The 25,768-nt window shown below is 45.3% G+C and overlaps 1 protein-coding gene across 3 annotated transcripts in view; it reads right to left on the bottom strand.

The window, feature by feature from the left end:
* Positions 1-25,768, bottom strand: part of SLC12A7 (solute carrier family 12 member 7) — a 164,649-nt gene that overhangs the window by 103,996 nt on the left and 34,885 nt on the right. Inside the window, exon 1 of one of the 3 annotated variants that reach the window (XM_075921510.2) lies at positions 14,193-14,462. The exons of the other annotated variants lie outside the window; for them this stretch is intronic. Within the exon in view, the coding sequence (XP_075777625.1) occupies positions 14,193-14,232 (40 nt within the window). The 5' untranslated portion in view covers positions 14,233-14,462. Of the gene's footprint in view, positions 1-14,192; positions 14,463-25,768 lie in introns of those variants that run through there. 3 annotated transcript variants of the gene reach the window in all.

The raw sequence follows: 25,768 nt of genomic DNA on the forward strand, positions 1-25,768 counted from the left end.
AATCGCCCGCTCCTCTGCGGACGCCGCAGTCGGCGTCGTCCCGTGATCCCGGGCTCGCCCCTCCCAGCGTTCTCCCCGTTGCCTCCCGTGATGTCATCGGCGGGCGCCAGGTACGCCGGCAGGCCGACAGCCGTCCCGGCTGGGGACGCTGCTCCTGGGCCCCCCGTCTCAGTGCGGGGCAGCGCCAACGGGGTGCCCGACCCGTCACAGTTATACATAAACAATTACTTGGATTTACTCCAATAGCAACAAATTCAGAGCACAACGCCACTAACAAGATTAAGGTTTTACTGATGCTTTACAGATCAATCTTGCCAAACATACCTACAGGCTTCAAATAGAAACACAGCACTTAGCTTTTCTACTCCTCATTGAATCACTCCTTTGACGTCCCATCTGATATCATGCCAAATTTAAGCTTATCACCACCTTTCAAGCTCTCTACAGATCACTCTGCCCCTTACAGCTTATTCTCCATTGTCAAGCATCCTGTTGTCATTTCTTCCCTGGTCTGCTAGTGCTCTCAGCCCAGTCATTTTACATCACTTATACCCTGCCCCTACATATCATACAATCTCTATAATCTTATTTGCAAGGTCCTTACCGTGTCTATAGTAAAGACCTCTTATAAAGAATCAGTTCTGAAAAAGCTAACATATATAAATCGTATGTTGGCCTTGGTCTACATTAGAGCATTATTTTGAAATAACCTGCCCGCCGAATTTATAAGCAGAATGTCCACACTACCAAGCCTGTTATTTCAAAATAGTGTTTTTCAAAATCTTATTTTGAAATCTGTACTCCTGCTTTTCTTGGGGGTTAACACTAAACTCTAAAAACCCCGGACACACTTCATGGGGGGAGGGGAGGACTGGCCAGGAAGGGAGCGGAGCTGGCTGGGAAGGGGGAGGAGGGGTAACAGGGCTGGCTGGAGGAGATGGGGGGGCCAACGGGAAGCAGGGCTGGTCGTGGGCGGGAGGAGTTGGGCGGAACGGGACCGGCCGCGGGATATCAGGAGAGAGGGGACTGGCCGGGAGGGGGCGGGGTTGGCCGGGAGGAAGGGTGAGTGGAAAGCAGAGCTGGCGGGGGGGGGGGGGGGTGCAGTGGCGCTGGCCAGGGAGATCAGGAAGAGGAACGGGCCAGCGGGAAGCAGAGCTGGGGGGGGGGGGGGGGTGCAGCAGGACTGGCCGGGAGGAAGGGGGGGCAGGAAGCAGAGCTGGCTAGAGCGAGGAGAGGTGCAGTAGCACTGGCCGGGGGAGATGAGGAACGGGTCAGTGGGAAGCAGAGCTGGGAGGGAGTGCAGGGGGCTGCCCGGGGAAAATCAGGAGGGGAAGTGAGGGAGAACCGGCCGGCCGGAAAGGGGGGGGGGAGGTTTTGAGCAAATTGGCCGTCGAGGAGCGGGACTGACCTAGGCACTTCCTGCCTGTCCCGCACAGGTTCCCAGCGATGTAGGAGCGAAGAGGCAGCTTTCCTTCCTCCTCACACTCAACTGACTGAGGACTCCCGGCGGCAATCACGGCCCTGCCTCCCAGCTGGGACTCCCAGCCGCTCCTCCCACCATGCCAGGCTTCTGTTCAGTGCACAGCCGGAAAAATCAGAAAATACCAGATATTGCACATGTCCAGTATGTTCTGATTTTTTTCTTAACCGGACAGAGTGCACAAATACTGGACTGTCTGGTACAATACCGGACACCTGGCAACCCTATCCATGCACCCAGCATGCCCGTTCTTATCTTCTCACCCTAATTTATGTGCCTGTTCTAAACACTGAACACACTTATTCTCAGCTCCCCACATGTTTCAGCTAGAGATGTAAACATGTAAACAGGTACACAGTTAACCAAGGAGCTTAGGCTCATCAGTAAACCTTTATGGTTACACATAGTAGCTCCCTCTCCGCCTCTCTTCCTCTCCCACTGCGCTGCTGCCTCAGTGCGGGGGGGGGGGGGGTGGAGAGGAGAGGTAAGTGAGAGCCAATGTGTGCAAAGAGATAGCTTTGAAGCTGACTCCCCGAATCCACAAGGACCAGGGGAGCTGCCTCCCCCCACCCTGTGTGTAAAACATATAACCTCTGACATTTTCATCAGTTATATGTTTACCTAAATAAAAGCATTTTACCATCCCTAGTTTCAGCACTGTTTTCCTGTGCCATGTACTAAACTTAACTCTTACCAGCGTCCAGAGCAGACTTCAGGGAGCCTATGTCAGCAAAGTACTGATTTATCCTCGCTAGGATAAATATTTCTAAACATATCTTTGGTGTAGTTCTATAGCTTCCCCCAGAGGCAATCCAACATTGATTTTTCCCTCCTCTACATCAGAACTGTTATGAGAATCCAAAGCTGTTATAAACGTTCATTTTAGAGGGGGTGTGGGGGAAACCCTTGACAAAATGGCCCCCAAATTGCTCAACAATTGCCACAGCATTGCACTGGGAGCTCACATTCCGTTGTTTGGCCACTATGGCCCCTAATCCCTTTCCAAACTCACTGTTTTGCTTTGTCAGCATGGTCTGCATTCTTTTCTCTAGAGGAATGGTCTTATATTTAGCTGTACTGAAATTCACTTTGTTTGAGCCCAGCTCACCAAATCTCCATCCAACTCCTATTCTTCCCCTATTGCGACATACCAATTTTCAAGCCAACCTCCCCGTGCCGGTTTTAGAGCAATTTGAATATTGAGACCAACTCCTTGTTGGGGAAACATTATCAGAGTGATCCCTGGACCAAATGCCCACAAACTTGCACAGCTAACTGCCTCTGACCCTGATGAGACAACAGCTTTCTACACAATCTGAGCAGGTGGATTTTAGAGCATACTGAAATATCAGCTCTTCAACCAAAAGCTTGTTTTACTCTCAGAGCAAACTTCCAAGAAAAGCCACTTTGCAGCCCCTCCGCTACTGCAGAATGCAGCTGGAGATCATTAATGATGAGCATAACACACATTCTCTGAGAGCAGTCAAGAGCAGAACTTGAATTCATAGTACTTGCATAGTGAATCAGGTTTGATGGCCACAGAATGCCAACTCAAACCACTGAGTTATTCTGACCTCAAGCTGCCTGCAAGCATTTTAGCTTACAGCAGAATTCCCATACTCCTGATGCGTCACCAAGACTAGAGTTACACTGTGAATCCAATTTTTAAAATACGATGTGATGGGGCATTCCATACTCTAAGGCTGTAGTCACCAACCAGTACATCGTGAGCTACCGGTAGATCTCAGGGGCTCTAAGAGTAGCTCTTGAGCCCTTTCTGAACTGCGCACCTGTGCAGTACATTTACATTAGATTTCCTCATTTGAGGAGCAGCTACTGAGCAACTACACAGGTGAGTAGCTGCGAGCAATGGTGGGAGCTGGGAGGTTGGGAGGGCTGAAACACCCCAGCCAGCTGACTGTGGCTTTCACAGCTGGAGCTAGGCGCAGCCTCCCTGGGCTAAGCGCAGGGCAGCCGGGCTGGAGGGAAGAGAAACAGCTGCCCGGCCAGCTGGCCATGGTGCTCAGCCAGGGTGCACCACGCTCCATGTGGGCTGGCGCAGAGGGGAAGCTGCTTGGCCTGCTGGCTGTGGCGTTCAGCCCAGAGGAGGCTGAACCGTGCTCCAGCTGATTGGGCGGCTTCCCCTCTGCGCCTGCCCACGTGGAGCTTGGTGGCACCCTGGCTGAGCACCATGGCCAGCTGGCCGGGCAGCCACTTTTCTTCGCTCTAGCCCAGCTGCCCTGCGGTCAGTCCGGAGGGAGCGTGGGTCGGAGGCTTCCCATTGTGGCTGGTGTAGGGAACTCCCTGCACCCAACCTTGTTCCCTCTCCTCTGCCCCAAACTTTTCCCCTGCCCTCCTGGCCCCCTGTTCCCTCTCCCTTGCCCCCCCCCGACCCCGCTGCAGAAACCTGCCCCCCCTGCAGAAACTTGTCCCCCGGCACCCTGCCCCCACTGCAGAAACCAGTTCCTTCTGGCACCCTTCTCCTACTACAGAAACCTGTCCCCCTGCTCCCCTCTGCAGAAACCTGTCCCCCCCAGCTCCCTGTCCCCTGCTGCAGAAACCTGTGCTGGCACCCTGCCCCCACTGGCACCCTGTTCCCTGCTCCAGAACCCACTAGCACCCCTCCCCAGTACTGTGTCCCCTGCTCCCAAATGACTTTTCTATGCGTCAGTGACCCCTGACTCAAGGCAGGTTCCCTGCCATTCTCATAAATAAAGACAATGCAGAAACTTGTTGTGTTTAACATAGTATTCTATTTAAAAATGAAGCCTGGCCAACAAACCCCGAGTTGGGGCCAAGCCCCCATCTGGCCACAACCACTCCTGCATTCCCCCTTCCCCAGACCCTAGATCTGAGCCTATCAAACACTGGAACCTCATGCCCTAAGCCCCTCACATACCCCAACCCAAATTCCTGCACCCTCACATCCGCAAGCCTGTGGTTTGCTTAGTATCCCAACATTGTCCAGCCTGGAGCCCCCTCCCTGAGCCAGTGTCCCCTTCTCCACCTCCTCCTGCATCCAGATTTCCTCCCAGAGCTTGCACCTCTCACCCCTTCCCACACCCAAATCCCTCCTTCCCACCCCAGAGCCTACACATCCTGCCTCAACACAGCAAGGGTCCAGCTAGGCTGCAGGAGTTTTTCAGGATTCTGGAGATATCCCAGAAAAACTCTTCTGCATCCAGGGTTGCGTTTGTTCTTCTGCTTTTTTAGTGGAAGAGCAAACAGGCTCTTTTGGTCACCCCTATATTCCTCTTTCCACAAGAAATAAGGTGGCTTCCAAAAGAAGGGGGTTTTTTTCCTCACATTTGGTCCAGTGTAGACAGGCCAAACATTGGAAAAACCTCTTCCTACAGAAGAATAAAAAAAAAATAAGCAGCAGTATAAGGACTGGGGATAGCAAGTGATGGAGAGGAGGAGAATAGAGAGGGCAGGGCTTCAAGGAAGGGGCGGGGCGGTAGATCTTGTCTTGGTCTGTCATTTAAAAAGCGATCTTGGGTGTAAAAAGGTTGGAGACCACTGCTGTAAGGGAATATGCTTATGAATATGAATATGATGCCACTGGAGTATGCTTTATGTGAAATATTATTGGAAAGGTTGTAATCTACTGAATATGATTATCCCATTTGCATGTGTGGTTGCATTCCTGTACTTGAAGTAAGGATGTAAGAGATCAGTCAAATCGACTAGTCGCTTCCCCACCATCTTGCTGCTTCTATCAGAGAGAGGCAGTAAGGAGGGAGCAGGAGCCAGTGCTGGAGGGAGCATTCCCCTACTGGCCCCATGCTCCCTGCACGCACTTGGTTTCTGAAATGTGCAAGAATCCCAGAGGGGTTCATGCACATTTCAAAAGCAGGACGTGTGGAGCCAGTGGGAGACTGCTTGAGGCTCCCACTGGCCCCATGCTCTCTGCAGCACTTCTGCCTTTAAAATGTAGCAAGATACAGTAAGATTACCAGGTGATTTCAAAAAAATACCAGACACTCTTGATCTCAGAGGGGGGAGAGGGCGGGCAGGAGGGGAGCGGGGCTGGCCGGGAGGAGGTCGGGAGGAGTGGGGCTGGCTGAGCGAGATCCGAAGGGGGGAGGGGACCAACCGCCCGGCAGGGAGCGGGGCTGGCCCGGGCACACACAGATCCCGGGATGCTGCCCGTTCTACTCACGGTCCCGGTGGGGTGCACAGGCAAATCCGGACCAAGGGATTCCATCCCACCCCAGCCCCACTCCCCTCCTCTCTTCTGTGTAGTTGCGTACTGCCTGGCTGGCAGACATACTCACTCTGTATGAGCATGTCTACCAGCCAGTCAGTACGCAACTACATACTGATACTCATGATCAGAGGTCGACAATTAGGGCAATTTACTCGCCCGTGGCAAGTAGATTGTAGCCCAGCATGGCGCCACAGTGCGATCAGAGCATGCGCAGTGCTGTCTGCGCATGTGCAGCATGCCAAATCGCAGGGCTTGCCGCCGCTTGTCAAGCCCTGCTCATGATAATAATAAAACTTACTTAATTAGAAAATTAAGTATTTTCTCAATTTGTTTTCTGGACAGAAAGCTCAAATACCAGACTGTCCGGTTCAAAACTGGACACCTGGCAACCCTAAGATCCAGCGGGGCTTTTGCTACATTATAAAGGTAGAGATGCTCTGATGAACTAATTGAATAGTCTACATTTACCATCCTTAATTTGGAGTTAGAAATATGAAATATAAACCTGTGCAACTAATGCAATCATGCTAAGTGAGGGCTATTAGTAATCCTCAAGAGTCAATACGCAGGACAATGATCTGTGAATACACTTGTTTTTCCTGAAAGATTGGGAAGAGAATTTATGGTGGGTTATACCAAAACATGTGGCTCGGTCACCTGATGCTGGGATGTATCTTGGATGCTGTATTTTTCCACAAGAGCAGAGGGACAGTTTACCCTGAACACAAAGGATTCCTGCCTTTTACAAAACCTATTTAAAAATAGGAAGTGAGGTGATTCAGGTCATCAGTTCTCTCTGGTTAGCTCACCCAAGAAACATCTGGAAACATCTATGGCTAAAAGGAGGAAAAGACTGGACCCAAACTGGAAAGTCACTCAGACTCTGCAGAGATTATTGGAGTCTGAGTGAGACCTTAAGTGTAATCAGTCCCCCTACTGTATTAAGATTAGTTTGTGTGTTCTGTTACTGGGGTGGGTGGGAGGAGTCTGTGAATCTCTCTTTTTACATTGAGAAAGAGGGTGAACTTCATGAGCTTATACTATCCAGATATCTGTACAGGGTAACATGAGTTTATCTAGGGTTCAGGTCCCAGAGAGGTTGTGTACATGAGTGTTAAGGAAAGGTCTCTCACTGCACTGCTTATAGTGTGTGTCTGCAATCTTGGGGGCGTGACCCTGTCTCTGTGTCTTGATTGAAGCAGGCTGGGCTCCAAAAGACTAAGTTACAGGGTGCCCAGGCTGTCAGGGAAGGTAGGTTCAGTGGGGGGGTCTCAGCACATCAGAAAAGAGGTCTCAGGGGCTCCTGTTCCATCAATATGGCTTTCTCAAAGGGAGAGCAGGTGCTAGAAATTAACTCAGATCAACTGTAATGTGATTGCAACAACAGATATTTGGGGGGGATGACTCACATGATGGGAGCACTGTCATGGAAGGGTATAAACTATTCAGGAAGGACAGGCAGGGGAGAAAAGGTGGAGGAGTTGCACTGTATGTAAGAGAGCAGTATAATTGCACACAGCTCTAGTATAAAATGGGAGAAATGCCTGTCGAGAGTTTCTGGGTTAAGTTTGGAGGCAGGAGCAACAAGGGTGATAGTGTGGTGAGTGTCTGTTATAGACCACCTGATCAGGTGGATGAGGTAAATGAAGCTTTCTTCAGACAACTAACAAAAGTTTCCAGATCACAGGCCCTGGTTCTCATAGGGATCTTAAATCACCCCAACATCTATTGGGAGACCAATACAGCAGTACACAGACAATCCAGGAAGTTTTAGGAAAATGTTGGGGACAACTTCCTAGTACAAGTGCTGAAGGAACCAACCAGGGGCCATGCACAGCTTGAGCAGCTGCTCACAAAGAGGAAGGAACTGGTAGGGGAAGTAGATGTGTGTGGCAACCTGGGAACCAGTGATCAAGAGATGGTCAAGTTCAGGATCCTGAACTAAGGAAGAAAGAAGAGCAGCAAAATACAGACCACGGGCTTCAGAAAAGCAGACTTTGACTCCCTCAGCAAACTGATTGGCAGGATCAACTGGGATGCTAATATGAGGGGGAAAGGAGTCCAAGAGAGCTGGCTGTATTTTAAGGAAACCATACTAGCGCGCAGTAAGAAAAACAAATATGGTAGGTGACCAACTTGACTTAGCAATGAAATCCTTGGCAAACTTAGACATAAGGAAGCTTACAAGAAATGGAAATTTGGACAGATGACTAGGGAAGAGTATAAATATATTGCTTGAGCATGAAGGGTGTAATCAGGAAGGCCAAAGCGCAACTGCAATTCCAGATAGCAAGGGATGTGATAGGTAACGAAAAAGATTTCTATAGGCAAGCTAGAAATGAAAAGATAGTCAGGGAAGGTGTGGACCTTGCTGAATGGGGGAGGTAATTTAGTGTCACGTGATGTGAAAAAAGCTGAAGTAATCAATGCATTTTTCTGCCTCTGACTTCACAGACGAGGTTATGATGAGGTGGTGGGCAGCCTTCAGCGGAGAAAGAACAGGTTAAGAACTATTTAGAAAAGCTGGACATGGAAAAGTCCATGAGGCTGGATTTAATGCATCTGACGGTGCTGAGGGAGTTGGCTGATGTGACTGCAGAGTCATTGGCCATAATCTTTGAAAACTTGTGGCAATCAGGTACACGTCATGCCCTCTTTAAAAAAGGGAAGAAGAATCTAGGGAACTACAGACTGGTCAGCCTCATATCAATCCCTGGAAAATCATGGAGGGGATCCTCAAGGAATCAATTTTGAAGCACTTGTATGAGAGGAAAGTGACTGGGAATAATCAATGTGGATTCACCAAGGGTGAGTCATGCCTGACCAACCTGATTGCTTTCTGTGATGAGAGAACTGGCTCTGTGGCTATGGGGAGGTCAGTGAAAGTGATATACCTTGACTTTAGCAAAGCTTCCTATATGATCTCCCACAGTATTCTTGCCAACCTGTTAAAGAATATGGATTGGATAAATGGACTGCAAGGGAGATAGAATGCTAGCTAAATTGGCAGGTGGTATCAAGCGGAGTGCCCCAAGGGTCGGTTCTGGGGCCGATTTTGTTCAACATCTTTATTAATGAGCTGGATGATGTGATGAATTGCACCCTTAGCAAGTCTGCAGATGACACTTAGCTAGGGGGAAAGGTAGGTATGCTGGAAGGTAGGGATAGGATCTAGAGTGACCTAGACAACTGGAGGATTAGGACAAAAGAAATCTGATGAGGTTCAACAAGGACACGTACAGAGTTTCTGCACTTGGAATAGAAGAATCTCAAGCACTGTTACTGGCTGGGGGCCAACTAGTAAAGCAGCAGTTCTGCAGAAAATGACCTAGAGATAACAGTGGATGAGAAACTGGATATGAATCAACAGTGTGCCCTTGTAGCCAAGAAGGCTAATAGTATATTGGGATGCATTAGTAGAAGCATTACCAGCAGATCTAGGGAAGTGATTATTCCTCTTTATTCGGCACTGGTGAGGCCACACCTGTACTAATGTGTCCACTTCTGGGACCCCATTACAGAAAGGATGCAGAGAGAGTCCAGAAGATGGCAACAAAAAATTTCAGAGTGCTGGAGCACATGACTTACCAGGACAGGCTGAGGGATATGGGTTTATTTAGTCCACAGAAGAGTGAGGGGGCATTTGATAGCAGCTTTCAACTATACGAAGGGGAGAGGGTCTTCAAAGAAGCTGCACTCAGTGGTGACTAATGCCAGAATGAGGAATAATGGTTTCAAGTTGCAGTGGGGGAGGATTAGGTTGGTAATTAGGAAAAATTATTTCATTAGGGACAAGTCTACACTAACAAATTATTTTGCAATAACTAAATTCAAAATAACCCTCAAAATAACCATTTTGAAATAAGCTTATTCCCCAAGGAAAGCAGGAGTTGTTATTTCAAAACAAACAGCCCCTTATTTTAAAACAACAGGTTTGGTAGTGTAGATGCACCGCTTGTTATTTCAAAATAAGAGGAATGGGTGAAGCAGCACTGGAATGGGTTACTTAGGGAGGTGGTAGAATCTCCATCCCTAGAGGTTTTTAAGTCCTGGCTTGACAAAGCCCTGGCTGGGATGATTTAATTGAGATTGTTCCTGTTTTTACTAGGGGTTTGAACTCCATGACCTTCCCTTCCAATCCTATGATTCTCTGAGCAGTTGATATCAATTTGGGACCAGATCAGAGCCATGTATTGAACCCTAGACATATGTAAAAACAGTTGTAAGAACCATCACATTTTTATATCACGTGATCTTTAAAACAGGGAGGGGGACTGTTTGTTTCTTTGGCTTGGGGCATGATTTGCATGTTAGAATCAGATGGGCATATCTCACTTCATCAATCCCTTGCCACTGCATAGGCATCGTGGCATCTCAGTACCTCTCTTACTTTCTGCCAGCTTCACATGACAGTTTAGTCTCCTGAAGACTGAAATACTTTAGGGCAGGTCCACACTAGGAAATTAAGTTTCCTTAACTATTTTGTTCAGGGGTGTGAAACACACACAACCCTGAGCACCATAGTTAAGCCAATCTAACTCCCAATGTAGACAGAGCTAGCACTAATTATGGAAGAATTCTTCCATCAACTCTAACTACCACCTCTTGTGGAGGCAGCAAACCCCTCCTGTTGGTGTAGGCAGTGTCTACACTAAACCACTACAGCAAGTCCAGACAAGCCCTTAGTCTGCCTAAATATTAGGCTCTGCCTAGGGGTAATTTGGTAACATGTGATATACAGTAGGTCAGACAAGATGATCTAATGATCCCTTCTGGCCCTACACTCTTTGAAATCTAGTTAGACTTTCTGTTTCGGGTTTGAATAGTGGTTATTTCTTTTCTGTTTGGTGGTGAAAAAGCTAGGCTCACATTCCCAGCTCCTGCTCCCCTCCCCCGAACACTCCCATTTACTGATAGTTTGAAGTGTTGAAGGAAAATTTGGGACTTATTATAGGAAATCTTTCAAAATAAACAAAGCTAAAATGGCATTTCCTATTATTATAACAACACAAAATGAATAACTAAAAAATGGCACCAGAAAGACTTACTATTAAGTCAACCACAATGCAGTTTCTGGAGCATTAGTACAAGAAAATGAAATCTTACATAGGAGAAATGAATATGAAATATCCCTTGTAAAACTTGAATATGAAATATCACTTGCAAAACTCTAATTTAAATGTCTGTCTCCTCTGGGAAGTGACTGGAGCAGAATTTTGGAGTTGCATATTTCATTTCTTTCCTTGGGAAGGATCCTGAAAAATCAGCTTGAAATATGGTAAGTCAAGCAATGTTCTTTTTTATTCCCACAATACCAAACAGACCAAATTAAACACTAATTTAATCCCACTGACTTCAATGGTACAAGATTGGGCTGTCAAGCATTTTTTCCCCCCTGCCTTTCCACTAAAAGGCGAGCTCACCTGAAGGAGGAGATTTCTAAAAATCCCCGTTAACAAAACGGAATGCTGCTGGTAAATGTGTTTTCCTCACTGGCTCAACTTCATCGATTCTGGGATAATCCAAACTCCATTGAAGGAGTTTCTGGTTTTCAGGTTGAGTAGGTGGGTGGATGGATGGAGATAATTAATTTTGAATGTTCCTTCCCTGCAATAGGTGATGAACTTTCCCCTTGATTGTTCTTTAAATTGCCTAATGTGAAATAAAAACTATGTTTTTAAAATATGTACATTGTTCTAGAACCCAAAGCTCCAATCAGGACTGTTACAAAATGTGACAATTTACTGCAATATCCTTGAAGACCTTCCTGAATTAAGTGTAAGCATTTTGGGAGTACATTATATTAAATGCAAAGCTTGTGTTTTATTGTAGGCTGTGACTGTATGTACCTGGTCTAGGGGAGATGTGGTGTGAGGTTTGAGAGTTCAAAGGACTATACTGAAATTGTGCCAGAGAGGAACTGACTTTTGGGACAATAAGCGTTAAGTGGATTTCCTAGGGATTACTTATGAAGTGGTTAATGTAAATTTCCCACCTCTGGGTTATGCAAAAACACAGTCCTATAAAGCTACACTATGATAAATGATTGTCATCTGGCTACCTGCCCAGTCTCTTTTCTGGTTCGGAATCTGAGATTTTTATGAAATTGTAACAATCACGAAAACCTCAATCAGTCGGTTTCTCCCAAAGCCATCTCTGTGCTTCCTCCTGAATTACCCCTTACTGATGGGGAAAAATTTCTGACAAAATTCAAATAACCACTATGTCATCCTCCTTCAGACTCCTTTCAAACCCAGCCTGATGTTCATGGTGCAGCAGGTGATAAGCTGTGACTATTTCTTTTCCTCTTCTTTCCTTTTCCTACTCCCTTCTCCAACCCCTGGTTATTTAAACTAAGTCTACACTAGGGGATACATTAGAATTATGATACAAAACTCCAGCTACGTTTATTGCATAGCTCAAGTTGGAGTATCTTAACTCCCATTTTGGTGCTGTCCACACTGCAGGAGGTTGATGGAAGCACGCTCTCCCTTTGACTTCCCTTACTCCTCATAAGAACAGGACTACCAGCACCAATGGGAACACCTGCTCAGTTCAAATTAGCGTTCAAACCCCACTAATTTGAACCCCAGAAGATTGACTGCGGCAGCTTCAATCTTTTCTGTAGCGTAGACAAGCCCTAAAAGACAAAACAAAACTGTAGCAAGGAGGTGTGGCTTTCCTCTGAGGAGGATGCTGAGGGCCGGCGATGACAGCCTACAAAAGCAAAAACCTACACTTTCATCAAAGCTGTGCCAGTTCTTCACCAGATTTATTTGCTTACATATTTTATCCCGCCACTTGTCCTTCCCCTGCTTGCACTTTTTAGATTGTAAGCCCTTTCAGGCAGAGATCCTTTGTGTTTGCCCAGTCTCAAAATGCCTAGGATTCAGTTCTGTTTAGGGCATTTGGAGCTACCTGAATTAATTATAAGACAATTTCTATTTCAGTTTTATAGCACTACTAACCGTTATTTGGATCTAAGATAAAAGGCTCATTGGCAAAAATCAGATTCAGAATTTCAGAGCACCCAGTGGAAGGTTTAGTTTCCAAACAGCCTAAGGCTTTATCTGTTCTAGTGTTTTTGTTACTATTGTTGTTTTGTATTTTAACATGTCTCTATTTGCCCCTCAAAATGGTTGGTAAGACATCTTTGTTTGTTGAAAATCTGTATTTGTGTAGCATTGTTTGTTAATATACATATTACTTATTCAGAAACAATCCTTTTGTAAATATAGGATTGCATTAAGTAAGCTTTAGTAAGAATGTATTATAACTGATCAAATTTATCTATGTACTTTAAAAATTAATTAAATATAGAATGATACAGTCTTACTGTTGAATTAATATTCAGGTTTGGTTACCCTCAACCTTGCAGTATTCAGACCCTTACATCATTCTAAATTAAAAAGCAGCTTTCCTGGCCATGTAATAACTTTCTTTTTAATGTTACAAGTTTTGCCTTTTAGCAGTCCTGGCTACAAATGGAAAAAATCCTGGTCCGGCATAATCATCTTTTAAAACCCAAATTACATTTACAAGAAACTGTACATCAGATGCACAAGATGGTGTTTTTCCTCTCTTCCTCGCTCCCACCTCCCCTGTATTTTTATTGTTTAAAAACTGTAAAAATAATGAAACATTAAAAAAACTAAATGTAGTTTGAAATATAAGCTGATAAAAGGAAATATAAAGTTGTGACAGAAACTGTTCTCATATCTCACTTCATCATGACTAAATATTTCAGATTCCAAGACAACATTTTTATGATGTTAGATGCCTGATACCTTTCAGTGTCTAGGCACAATAGAGAAAATTATAAGCAAGCTTAGCACAGCAATGAAATTCAAAGTTAAATTTGTGTCCTAACCTAAAGTATTTTTTGCATGTAATTATATATTGGATTAGTTTGTATAACAAACCAAAATTCAAAACAGCAATTACCAGGTTTAAATTTCAAAATTTAAAGAAAACAAAAAACCCCACAAAAAAAACCATTCTCTTCAGAAAATGTGTAAGTAAAGAGTTAGTGTATCTATTTTGCCTGTGTTTATTTATGAACACTAGAGTTGAGAGGTTTCATCAATCCAATGCAAGTTATTCAAGCTAAAGTTAAATAACTTTACAAAGATATTACCATAATCTAATGCGCACACAAAAACTGTGCAATACACAATTTAATCAGTGACTAGCATTGTTTATTTAAATTGTACTGAAAAGTAGAATTACAAATACTTAAGCTGTCTCTCTCTAAGCCTTTTACATAATGGAGGATTCTGATACTGCACCGCTCAACCATCTTGTCAACAGTAAAAATTTATTTTTTTTAATTTACTAAACAAATTGATATTAAAATCAAGTACAGTATACTTTTAATGAAAATAACCTGTAAAAATGCCTAATCCTTTGAAGTACCTTCTGTTGGACTCCCAGCTACTACAACTGTATCAACTGTCAAATATAAAGCACTTTTATTTTAAAAAATAAAATAAAAAGACTCACCCATGCTTGGCCCGCCTTCCTCATAATCCTGTTCATTCATAATAAAATAAAGTAAAACCTGCTACCTCTTCAGATATCAAGAAATGAAAGAGCAGGAAGCTGACAGTTGTCCCCTGACTCTCGGTTTTGTGTAAGACCTCAAATCCTATCTCTCTGTAGTAGTGGATTAATCCTGAGGCAAGTCATCAAGGCTTCATGCAGTTTAAAGTATGCATATGACACAAAGCCAAGCTGCACTCTCACAGCAGTCCACTCCCAACAGAATTAAGCTACATGATCTTTATCAATGATAAAGACATTTGACGTTAGTAACTTAGGCCCTGCCCTTACCATGGGGTACAGTGTTTTGAGTAGGACGATTCAAACTGCACCTGCAGCTTACTATATTTATTACTTCTACTAATAGAAATCTTATTTTAGAAAATATTTCCATTAAGAAAATATAAGAACATACAACTGGACAGGACCTTCTGGGTCACTGAGTCCAGTGCCCTGCTATCCCAAGCAACAACTTCATAGAACCTTTTGTATATAGGCAACAAATGATATTACTACTGTAATCCAATAGGTATTTCATTATGCAGAGGCTAATTTCTTTTGGGGTCAAATATATAATCCTAATTATATTTCATGTTAAAGAGCAAATATAGTTAAACCTGTTGTTTGTAAACAGTTTTCTTTAACTGCAAGCATTATTCTGATTTTAAGTTTCTATGTGAAGTCATTCTGAATATATTTAAACAAATACTCAACAACTTTAATCAGTTTATCACAAACACTTGAATTGTTCTTAAATGCATGTTATTACTTTGAAAAGGTGATGCCCTATGATCAAATCTTAGATTCAAATATTAAATCTGGCTCTTCCTTTAAGCATGAATAACCTTTAACCCCATATTCACTGTTACACCTTCATTGATAATAAATTTATTTCACACAAAGACTTTCTAAATGGGAGATTTAGAATAATGTATAATACATCTGTATGGAAGGCTAAAATCTAAGATGGATGATAAGAATATCTACAAATATAGACACAGATTCCACAGGGTAAAACAATTAAAAATTTAATTTGCTATCTGATATATATTTAAAAACATGACATAAAGAAGCGATGAGAATTACATTTGAGTACAGTGATGGTGAACAACACTTGCACGTTGGTCCAAGAGAACCTGACTGTAAGCCAGATAAAAGAACTAACTCAGGCAGATATTATCTGAGGTACAAAATGATCCATCTGGGCTCTTTCGCATCAATTAAAAAAATGTGTGCGCTTACAGTTATGAGTTTCCTTCTGAGCAGCTTAAGGATTTAAGATAGATGCTTCTCAAACCTCTATCCTCTCAGAAGTAAAGGCAGATCCTATGTCACAAGCTAGACAGGTGCCCTCATTGTATGTACAACAGCAACATTTCTATGACAACTCCTTCTCTAATTCCTAATGTCATAGTAATACCCCTTGAGGAGAACATATCTGTCTGAAATTAATCAAAGGATTACATTCTGCAGTGTATGTAATCCTGTCCTGTCTGAAAAATATCAAAGTATTCCAACACACCTAGGAAAATGTTACAGGCCGTTTTACCTAGGAAGTATACTGGAGTAGGCCCATCTCCAAAACAAATTTGTATCCAAATGCCGTTGATATGATTATTAGCAACAAAATAGCACATGAAGACACCAGTCTTTATGAAACTCCAGCTGGTACAAACTGATGAACACCACCAACACAGGCTATCGCAAGCACATTAGACCTGTACACCAGCTTCCCATAGAATATCAATCAAGTGCAAAGTTTTGGTCCTTACCTTCAAGATGATCGACAGCCTGGGGCACAGGGTATCTAAGAGGCTACCTTAGAGTCTACAAAGAAGACTGGCATCAACAACTTCACTCCTCAAACATAATGGCACTCCCTATACCAGGGGTAGGGAACCTCTCACATGCCGGCTGGATACAGTTCACCAGGGCTAGCTGCTGGCAGGCCACCAGATTGTTTATTTACCTGAGCAGCTTAAGGATTTAAGACAGATTTACCTGAGCATCCACAGGTATGGCCACTTGCAGCTGCTATTGCCTGCGATTCACCATTCCTGGCCAATAGGAGCTGCAGGAAGTGGTGTGGGCCGGGCCACCATTCGCCAGTGGGAGTGTTAAATTAACTCTGGTGAGTCACATGAGGCCTGTGGGCCAAAGGTTCCCCATCCCTGCCCTAAACTAAGGGCAAAATTTGTCTTTATGGAAGACAGAGCTTTCCTTGGGGCTGGTCTGAAACTATGGAATGGTATCTCCCCAGAAATAAGAACCAACAGTAACTTCCCCAGGTTTCACACCAAGTGCAAGGTTTACATTTTTTATTAAGTGTGCTATGATGATCTGGGGAATCTCTGGACACTTTATGAATTCTGTGTGAGATTATGAAGTGTATCTCTGAGTGTATCTGTATCAAGCTGCAAAGTCTGTTTTGAATGTGCAGTCTTCTGTCTTCTCAGTTGTCCTTTCAATTCCACATTGGAATGAAATGCCAACATGGGTAGGGGCAAAGCCTACAATTACAGGATGAGTTAATTTCAGGGCTTGACCACTGAATTGTAATCACTCTACTCCACAGATTAGCTTCTAAACAGGAAAACAGGTGTAGTAGGGGAGAGATTGTCTGGCAACTGTCACCTGATAGGGGTTTCTGCTGATCTGATAGAGGACACAGATTTAAAAAGAGCAGCACCGATCTCTTCTGGCGCCATTTTTCTCCAGCTCAAGATGAGCATGCAGCAGCCTCCTGAAGTGGGGGTCCTACTTGCCTGGACACTGATGGCCTCCAAGGATCTCTTGAAGGAAGGCTGAGATAGTCAGGAGACTTGCATTTTGGATTGTGACAGTGTATAACTGACATATAACCATGTATATCATAAATACTGCCACTGTTACACAATTCCAATAAAACTTATACAAAGGATATCATGTAAGGTGTCAATAGGGAAGTTATAATTTGCTAAATAAAATTATCCTGTTTAAATACATGTATCATTGCTTTATCTGAAGTTATGAATATTGGCTATATACCTGTATCTTAAATATATTTGTCCCTGGGCTAATAGTAGTTTACATTCAGTCTAGCCAGCCCATTGTGAATGGACTAGTCAAGCTGGATGGCCCATTAAGGACACTTCACTCCAACAATGATTCACAGAAAAAACTCATTCCGGCCACATGGTCCTTCCTGGAGATACCTCAGCTTCCAAGGGGCCAATAGTAACCCCCTTAGGGATCAACAAGTCAATGTAAGCATGTTATTTGCTCACGTGACCTTGGATGCCAACTTTCCACAAACTGGGCTGTGAGCTTTGTTGAAACAGAAAATTTTGAGGCACAAAGCAAAGGATACAAAAGACCCTGGAATGACTCCACTGTGCCTCTTTCATGCCATTATTCTCTAGGCTATGGATTCACAATCAGGAGTAGCATATTGAACTCCTTATATTGAACTAAGGATGTTACCAAAGAGACTATACAAGCTAGAAGTCTTGCTCCAAACATGGTATAAAAAGATTGCCATTACTGTATGTATACGAGCTATTACCATTTTACTCACTTATGTTCTTTTATTATTAACCTTTATATTTTATTTACTAAAGAATTTGTGGTAATGTGATTATTGGATAAGATTTGTGTTATATATTGACTTAGTTATGTGGCTGACCTCTTGAGATTAGACTCTATATGGGTATGTCTACACTACAGCGCTAATTCGAACTAACTTAGTTCAAATTAGTTCATTCGAACTAAGCTAATTCGAACTAACGGATCCAGACTAAAAAACTAGTTCGAATTAGCATTTTGCTAATTCAAACTAGCATGTCCACATTAAGTGGACCCTGAACCGGGGTTAAGGATGGCCGGAAGCAGTGCCGGCAGGGCATCAGATGAGGACTTAGAGCATGGAGCTGCTGCCTCAGGCTAGCCGAGGGCTGTGCTTAAAGGGACCCGACCCCCACCCCGGACAGACAGTTCTCAGGGGTGCCCCACTTGCAAAGCAGTCCTGGCTTGGAGTGCCCTGAGTGCCCACATTGGGCACATCACAGCACTCGGCCATCAGACTGGCTGCACTTGCCGCAGGCTGCCATCAGGGGAGAGGAGGCAATTGGGGGGCTGCAGGAGAGCTTCCACCCCCAGAAGCCTGCAGAGCCAGCCCAGTCCTCCCCATCGTACCCCATTCCTCCCTCACCTCCTTCCACTTACCCGTCCCTAGCCCCCCTTCCTTATGTACAAAATAAAAGAAAACGTGTGGTCAAAAATAGAATCTCTCTTTATTGAACAAAACTCGGGGAGACTGGGAAAAGGAGGTGGGAGAGGGGAAGAGAGAGGGTGGGAGAGGGGAGGGCAACTAAAATGATCAGAGGTTTGGAACAGGTCCCATATGAAGAGAGGCTAAAGAGACTGGGACTTTTCAGTTTAGAAAAGAGGAGACAGAGGGGGGATAGGATAGAGGTCTATAAAAGCATGAGTGGGGTGGAGAGGGTGCATCAAGAAAAGTTCTTCATTAGTTCCCATAATAGAAGGACTAGAGGACACCAAAGGAAAGGAATGGGTAGCAGGCTTCAAACTAGTAACAGAAAGTTCTTCTTCACAAAGCAAAGAGTCAACCTGTGGAACTCCTTGCTGCAGGAGGCTGTGAAGGCTAGAACTAGAACAGAGTTTAAAGAGAAGTGAGATCAAGTCATGGAGATTGGGTCCATGGAGTGGTATTAGCCAGGGGGTAGGAGTGGTGTCCCTGCCCAAAGTTTGTGGAAGGCTGGAGAGGGATGGCACGAGACAAATGGCTTGGTCACTGTCTTCGGTCCATCCCCTCCAGGGTCCCTAGGGTTGGCCGCTGTCAGCAGACAGGCTACTGGGCTAGATGGACCTTTGGTCTGACCCAGTACGGCCATTCTAAGTTCAGGGCTCAGGGTCGGGGGTCTCAGTGGACCACCTTGATTTTCATGCACACCTGCTCCTGGGTGGCCAGGCTGGCAGCTCTCCTGCCCTAGACGGCCACTTTCCTGTGCCTAGTGCGGAGGTCGTGGACGAGGTCCACGATGTCCGCACTGGACCAGGCGGGTGCCCGCCTCTTGCGGTCCCGGGAAAGCTCCCGGGAGCCACCAGCCTGGTCCCGGGAAGAGGGGAGGGCTGAGGGGCATTGGGTGGCTGGCTCAAGCCGTGCCAGGTGCTGGGACTGCTAGCTGGGTGCTGGCAGGCTTGCACCTGGCACGGGCACCGTAGCCAGCCCGTGCCCCTTTAAGTGGTCCGGGGCCAGGAGGGGGGCAGAAGAGTTTCCCTGGTTTGGCCCAGAGTGGCCACCAGGGAAAGCTGGGGAGGGCTAGCCTCCCACTAGTTCGAATTAAGGGGCTAAACACCCCTTAATTCGAACTAGTAAGTTCGAACTAGGCTTAGTCCTCGTACAATGAGGTTTTCCTAGTTCGAACTAAGCGCTCCGCTAGTTCGAATTAAATTCGAACTAGTGGAGCGCTAGTGTAGCGCCTATCAAAGTTAATTCGAACTAACGTCCGTTAGTTTGAATTAACTTTGTAGTGTAGACATACCCTATGTGATTAAATTGGTTTTCAGTAATCACTCATCATAGTGTCTGGGTGGTGAGATAAGGGCTGGAATGCCTAAGGAGACTGTATCTCTGACTTCTTGTTAAACAATGTGATGAGACAGAAATTCAATTTTGTACTGGCTTGGTAGAATCTAATGATAGAATAACTACTAGTATGGGGTACATCTGATCTATTTCTCAGGAGTTTGTCCTGAATCTTGCATCCTTGGCTTTGACCCACTGAGGCTATGTCTACACTACAATGATCTATCGGAAAAAGGTACGCAAATTGCCTACTTTGGGGGGGGGGGGGGGGGAAATGAGTAGTTGCTACTCCAGTTGCAAGATCCCTACTAAATACCGCCATAAGCAGGGTCTGAATGAGGGCTGAGGACTATTTTCTCTCCTGTCCAGATATGTAAATTTCCAAGCAACTGAAGAGTAGTACTTAAGTCTTTCGGTGTATGGAGGGAAGTGCCTCACTTGTCTGCAAACAATTTTGTGCCTTCAAAGGGAAGTTCCTCCACAGTTGTTTGCAATTCTTTAGAAAAACCCGATAAGTGCAGCCAAGAGGCTCATTACATCACAATGGCAATGGAGATGGAACATCATCTTGCACAGCCTAGAATGTCATCTTAGCCGCTAGTTGACCCTCATTCATGATGGCCTTGAATTTGTCTTTGTGAGAATCTGGGAGTTGCTCAATAAAGGAAATGATTTTTGAACAATGGATAAAATCAGATTTTGCAGTTAAGTCTTGATAGTTTATGATATCAAACTGTAAGGTGGCAGATGAGTAAGCCTGTCTCTCACTGAGATGAAGGGACTTCCAATTATAGGATCGTAAACTCACAGAACAGGAAGGAATGCTCAGAGGTCATCAAGTCCAGTCCCCTGCACTCATGGCAGGACAAAGCACCACCTAGACCAGAGACCAATTTTTGGGTTATGGCTTGTAAGGGTACGTTGCAAGCTGGTGGCAAGATGCTTTGTTTATCTGAGCATTGTTGGCTCCTCATAAGCCATGCCAGATCTTTGAGAGGCACAATGCCTATGTGCCTGCCAAGGGTCCTAGTGCCAAGGCCACTATGCTGGGAAGGATGCCAGTGATTGATATCATGGTTACTCATACCAGGGAGGTTGTGGGTCAGAATGACAGTCAATTGAGATCCATGTTGGTAATGGGTATCATAGGGTGCACTGAAGGAGCGATGGGAGACTACATCTTCCTGTTCCCTGTCTGACTCACTACTAGAGAATGGGGGTGCACTACATGATACTTAAATGGGAAATCTGGAGATCAAGGCCAACTTGGTACCTGAACATCAGATACCGAAGGGCTCGAGTATAGGAGGTCTAGCAGTGCCATAAGCATCAGTACCAGGAGTGGCTGACAGTGCTGGAATATTTGTATGGAAAGAGTTGAAGATGGCAGTGCTGACTGAACCATTTCCCACTGTTTGGGGTGCCAATGAAGGAACTTCCACAGGGCAATTGCTATCTTCCTCTTATTATGCTGGTACCAATGTTTCCTTGCCTACGCCCACTAGGTCTATAGGCAGCTCAATGTGCTCTGGTGTATTCAGACAATACCATGCAAGCTCTGGGTATTGGGTTTAGATGGCCTCAGTGTCATTAATTCTGAAGATACTGAATGGGCCAGTGACTGTTTGGGTGTGGTTGGGGCTCACTTTGAGGACTCATGGCTGTTTTCTTGGAAGCTTTTGGGAGTGGTTCTTGGTTGTCCTCTAAGATTCATCTCCCTTACATGTAGAGGGTTGTGGAGAAGAGTCCAATCATCCTGATTCCTGGTATGGGTCTGAAAGTGTTTACATTAGAAGAAGTTTGAGTCTCGGCTCTTTCTCTCTTTTGGATTATGGTTTTACCTGAGGACATAAACCGTACTTCTGGGGAATGTGATTTTTTTCCAAGGCAACGGACACAATGGGCAACGGACACAATCCATCTGTGACCAGGATGGATTCTTTACAGCTGAGATACTTCTTGAAGTCCAGTGAACTAAGCATATCCTATTCAAGGACTTTCCCAGCCTAGAGGGACTGGGTAAGGGAGGCTGAACAAAAAACAAAGTTTAAATTAAAGATTTTTAATTAAAACAATAAAAGAAAGCAAATATAAAGGAAACTCTAAGAAAAGGAAAACAAATTAGTAAATCTTTTGAAAGTTAATGATCTGCTAATCAGCAGCTAAAGTTCCATATGTAGCCAGGGCAGTTGAGAAGGAACTGAGGGGGGATTTGTGCATGCAATTTTGGTTAGCCTCACTGCCAAGCATAAGGGGAGGATAGCTCATGGGCAGGAACCCACTACCTATATTCTCTAATAAAAAGCACAAGGATGCAAATATGGAGCATTCACAGGGACACTACTTGAAGAAAAATTAAGTGTTCAGTGGTCTTTAGGAGTACATAGTGCTTTATGGACCAATATACATAGTCCTTTCACCAGGGACATACAACTTGTGACTTTTTGGTTTGACCAACACTACTTACCAAACTTATTCTCAGACTGCTATTCAGTTAAAGCTACTCCAGACGAGGAAGACTCCAGAGAAGTGAACTTTAAGAGCCTACAACCACCAAAACATTATACTCCAGTCATCTGAAGAAGTGGGTTTTGCTCATGAAAGATCATGATACCATCTACATGTTTTGTTAGTCTTTAAGGTGCTACCAGACTATTTGTTGTTTTTTAAGTTTTTACTGTTATAGACTAACTCGGCTACCCCTCTGAAGATTCAGTATCTAAGGCAATAGTCTCCAACCTTTTTAAGCACAAGATCACTTTTTTAATTTAAGTGCAATGCAGGATCTACCTCAGACCCAAATACCCTTGCCCTGCCTCCTTTGTGCCCCTTCTCCCAGGCCACGCCCCTACTCACTCCATCCTCCCTTCCTCATTCACCCCTCCTATTCACCAGACAGGGGCAGAGGGTCTTGGGCTAAGGGATTTGGAGTCTGAGGGGGCTCTGAGCTGAGCCTGGGGCATGGAGTTGGGGTACAGGAGGGGGTTCAAGGTGCAGCCTCTGTAAGAGAGCTTGGGTCCAAGGGGTTCAGGGCTGGGGCAGAGGTTTGGAGTGCAAGAGAGGGTTAATTACTAGGGCAGAGGATCGGAGCTGGCTCCAGCTGGGCACTGCTTACCACAGATGTCTCCTGGGTGGTGGTGCAGTTGGGCTAAGGCAGACTCACCCCTCTCCTGGCCTTGTACCACTCTCAAAAGCAGCCAGAAAACTCCTTCCATCCCAAGCCCTGTTGTGCTTTGCCCCCTCTCCCCCCGTTCTCTGGAGATAGAATACAGAGTGGGAGAGGGAGCACCCTGACATCAGCATCCCCTCCTCTCCCTTCCCTTCTCTGCACCGCAAACAGGAGGCTCCCAGGTATGGGCAGCTCCAAGGCAGAAGGCAGGAGCAGCATGACAGTGAGTGGAGGGGCAGCTGAAGTGCTGCACTTGGTAGCCTCTTGGCCAAACCAGTCAGGATCACCTGTCAGAGGCTCCAAGATCTACTGGTAGATCCTGATCTACTGGTTAGTGATCACTAATCTAGGGCAAAGTTTTCAGTGGACTGATTAGTGTAGGTAGCCTAAACCTATGAAGTCAATCCATACCAGCAAACCCTTACCCCTACTCCAAGAGAAACTCTGGAGAACATGACTAACATCTCATGTGTAAGAAAAGTATTCCCAACAGGTGGGAAAGTAATTCAAAAATTGGGTCAGCAGGACAAATTTTTAAGAGCCGCACAACGGAAAGTGGCAGGGAGAAGTTTCCCTAAAACTACGCTTGCTAAATGTGCAAGGATGTCTATATTTAAAAGTATTGAATTCACCCATAAAACTGCGAAGAGCAGCAAGAGCTCCTGGTATAAGACCCTTCAAGCTACAGAGAATCATTTCTTTTTTCTCCCCATCTTACAAATTCTAACACACTCACCCTTTTCACAACTCACCACAAGAGTACACAGGCTAAAGCTAAGTCTTCATACAGGGCAGAGGCTACATCAGCAACACACAGAGGCTTGAGAGCAGAAAATGGCTCTATAATGTGTGTCTGTAGCTCTTTGCAGCACATAATATGAAAATACTTTGTGATTAAATTATTAACTGATCTAATACTGTGTGGTTTAATTATTAATCAAGCAGGAATCCTTTGCTATGTTATTAATCAATTATAGTTGAAAAAATATTAAGACTTGATCAGTTACTTTGCTGTGAGAATAATGTATGCTACACATATATAAGATAAATATTTCCCATCATATTGTTTAAATATGAATATATAGTGCTACATCAAATGAAACAATGAATTCACACTCTGTTGGGTAATGTTGATTGCTAATCTGGCTCCTGAACTACTGATGTCTGAGTATCACTGGACTAAACACTCTGATGTCAATTATGAAGTCATTAGTAGGTGAGCTACAAATACATTTTACTTTGAAGTCAGTGCAAGGCATCAGTTCTTCACTAATGAAGACAAAAGATCTTCTCTCTATCTCAAGAAATGGAAATCCATGCTGGTGCTTATTTCACCCACAGATTTTCCCCAAAGAAGAGTACTCAGGGGGTATGTCTACACTACAAAGTTAGTTCGAACTAACGGACGTTAGTTCGAACTAACTGTAATAGGCGCTACACTAGCGCTCCGCTAGTTCGAATTTGAATCGAACTAGCGGAGCGCTTAGTTCGAACTAGGTAAACCTCATTTTACGAGGATTAAGCCTAGTTCGAACTAGCTAGTTCGAATTAAGGGGTGTGTAGCCCCTTAATTCGAACTAGTGGGAGGCTAGCCCTCCCCAGGTTTCCCTGGTGGCCACTCTGGCCAACACCAGGGAAACTCTATGCCCCCCTCCCGGCCCCGGACCCCTTAAAGGGGCACGGGCTGGCTACGGTGCCCGTGCCAGGTGCAAGCCTGCCAGCACCCAGCCAGCAGACCCTGCACCTGGCACGGCACAGAGCCACCCACCCGATGTCCCCCAGCCCACCCCCTCTTCCCGGGACCAGGCTGGCGGCTCCCGGGAGCTTGCCCGGGACCGCAGGAGGCGGGCACCTTCCTGGGCTAGTGCGGACATCGTGGACCTCGTCCACGATCTCCGCACTAGGCACAGGAAAGTGGCCGGCTCGGGCAGGATAGCTGCCAGCCTGGCCATCCAGGAGCAGGTGTGCAAGAGAATCGAGGGGGTCCACTGAGACCCCCGACCCTGAGCCCTGAGCTTACAATGGCCGTCCTGGGTCAGACCAAAGGTCCATCTAGCCCAGTAGCCTGTCTGCTGACAGCAGCCAACCCTAGGGACCCTGGAGGGGATGGACCGAAGACAGTGACCAAGCCATTTGTCTCATGCCATCCCTCTCCAGCCTTCCACAAACTTTGGGCAGGGACACCACTCCTACCCCCTGGCTAAGACTACTCCATGGACCCAACCTCCATGACTTGATCTCACTTCCCTTTAAACTCTGTTCTAGCTGTAGCCTTCACAGCCTCCTGCAGCAAGGAGTTCCGCAGGTTAACTATTTGCTTTGTGAAGAACAACTTTCTCTTACTAGTTTCAAGCCTGCTACCCATTCCTTTCCTTTGGTGTCCTCTAGTCCTTCTTTATGGGAACTAATGAAGAACTTTTCTGTATGCACCCTCTCCACCCAACCCCTGCTTTTAGAGACCTCTATCCTGTCCCCCCTCCATCTCCTCTTTTCTAAGCTGAACAGTCCCAGTCTCTGTAGCCTTTCTTCATCTGGGACCTGTTCCCAACCCCTGATCATGTTAGTTGCCCTCCCTTCTCCCAGCCTTTCTCTTCCCCTCTCCCACCTCCTTTTCCCAGTCTCCCCCAGTTTTGTTCAATAAAGACAGAGTCAATGTTGGAAGAAACGTTATCTTTATTTTGTACATCAAGAAGAAGGGGGGCTAGGGAAGGGTAAGTGGAAGGAGGTGAGGGAGGAATGGGGTACGAGCCCCCGATGGGGAGGACTGGGCTGGCTCTGCGG

The sequence above is a fragment of the Pelodiscus sinensis genome, chromosome 2, assembly GCF_052426305.1.
Source record: "Pelodiscus sinensis isolate ZL-2025 chromosome 2, ASM5242630v1, whole genome shotgun sequence".
Taxonomy (NCBI): domain Eukaryota; kingdom Metazoa; phylum Chordata; order Testudines; family Trionychidae; genus Pelodiscus; species Pelodiscus sinensis.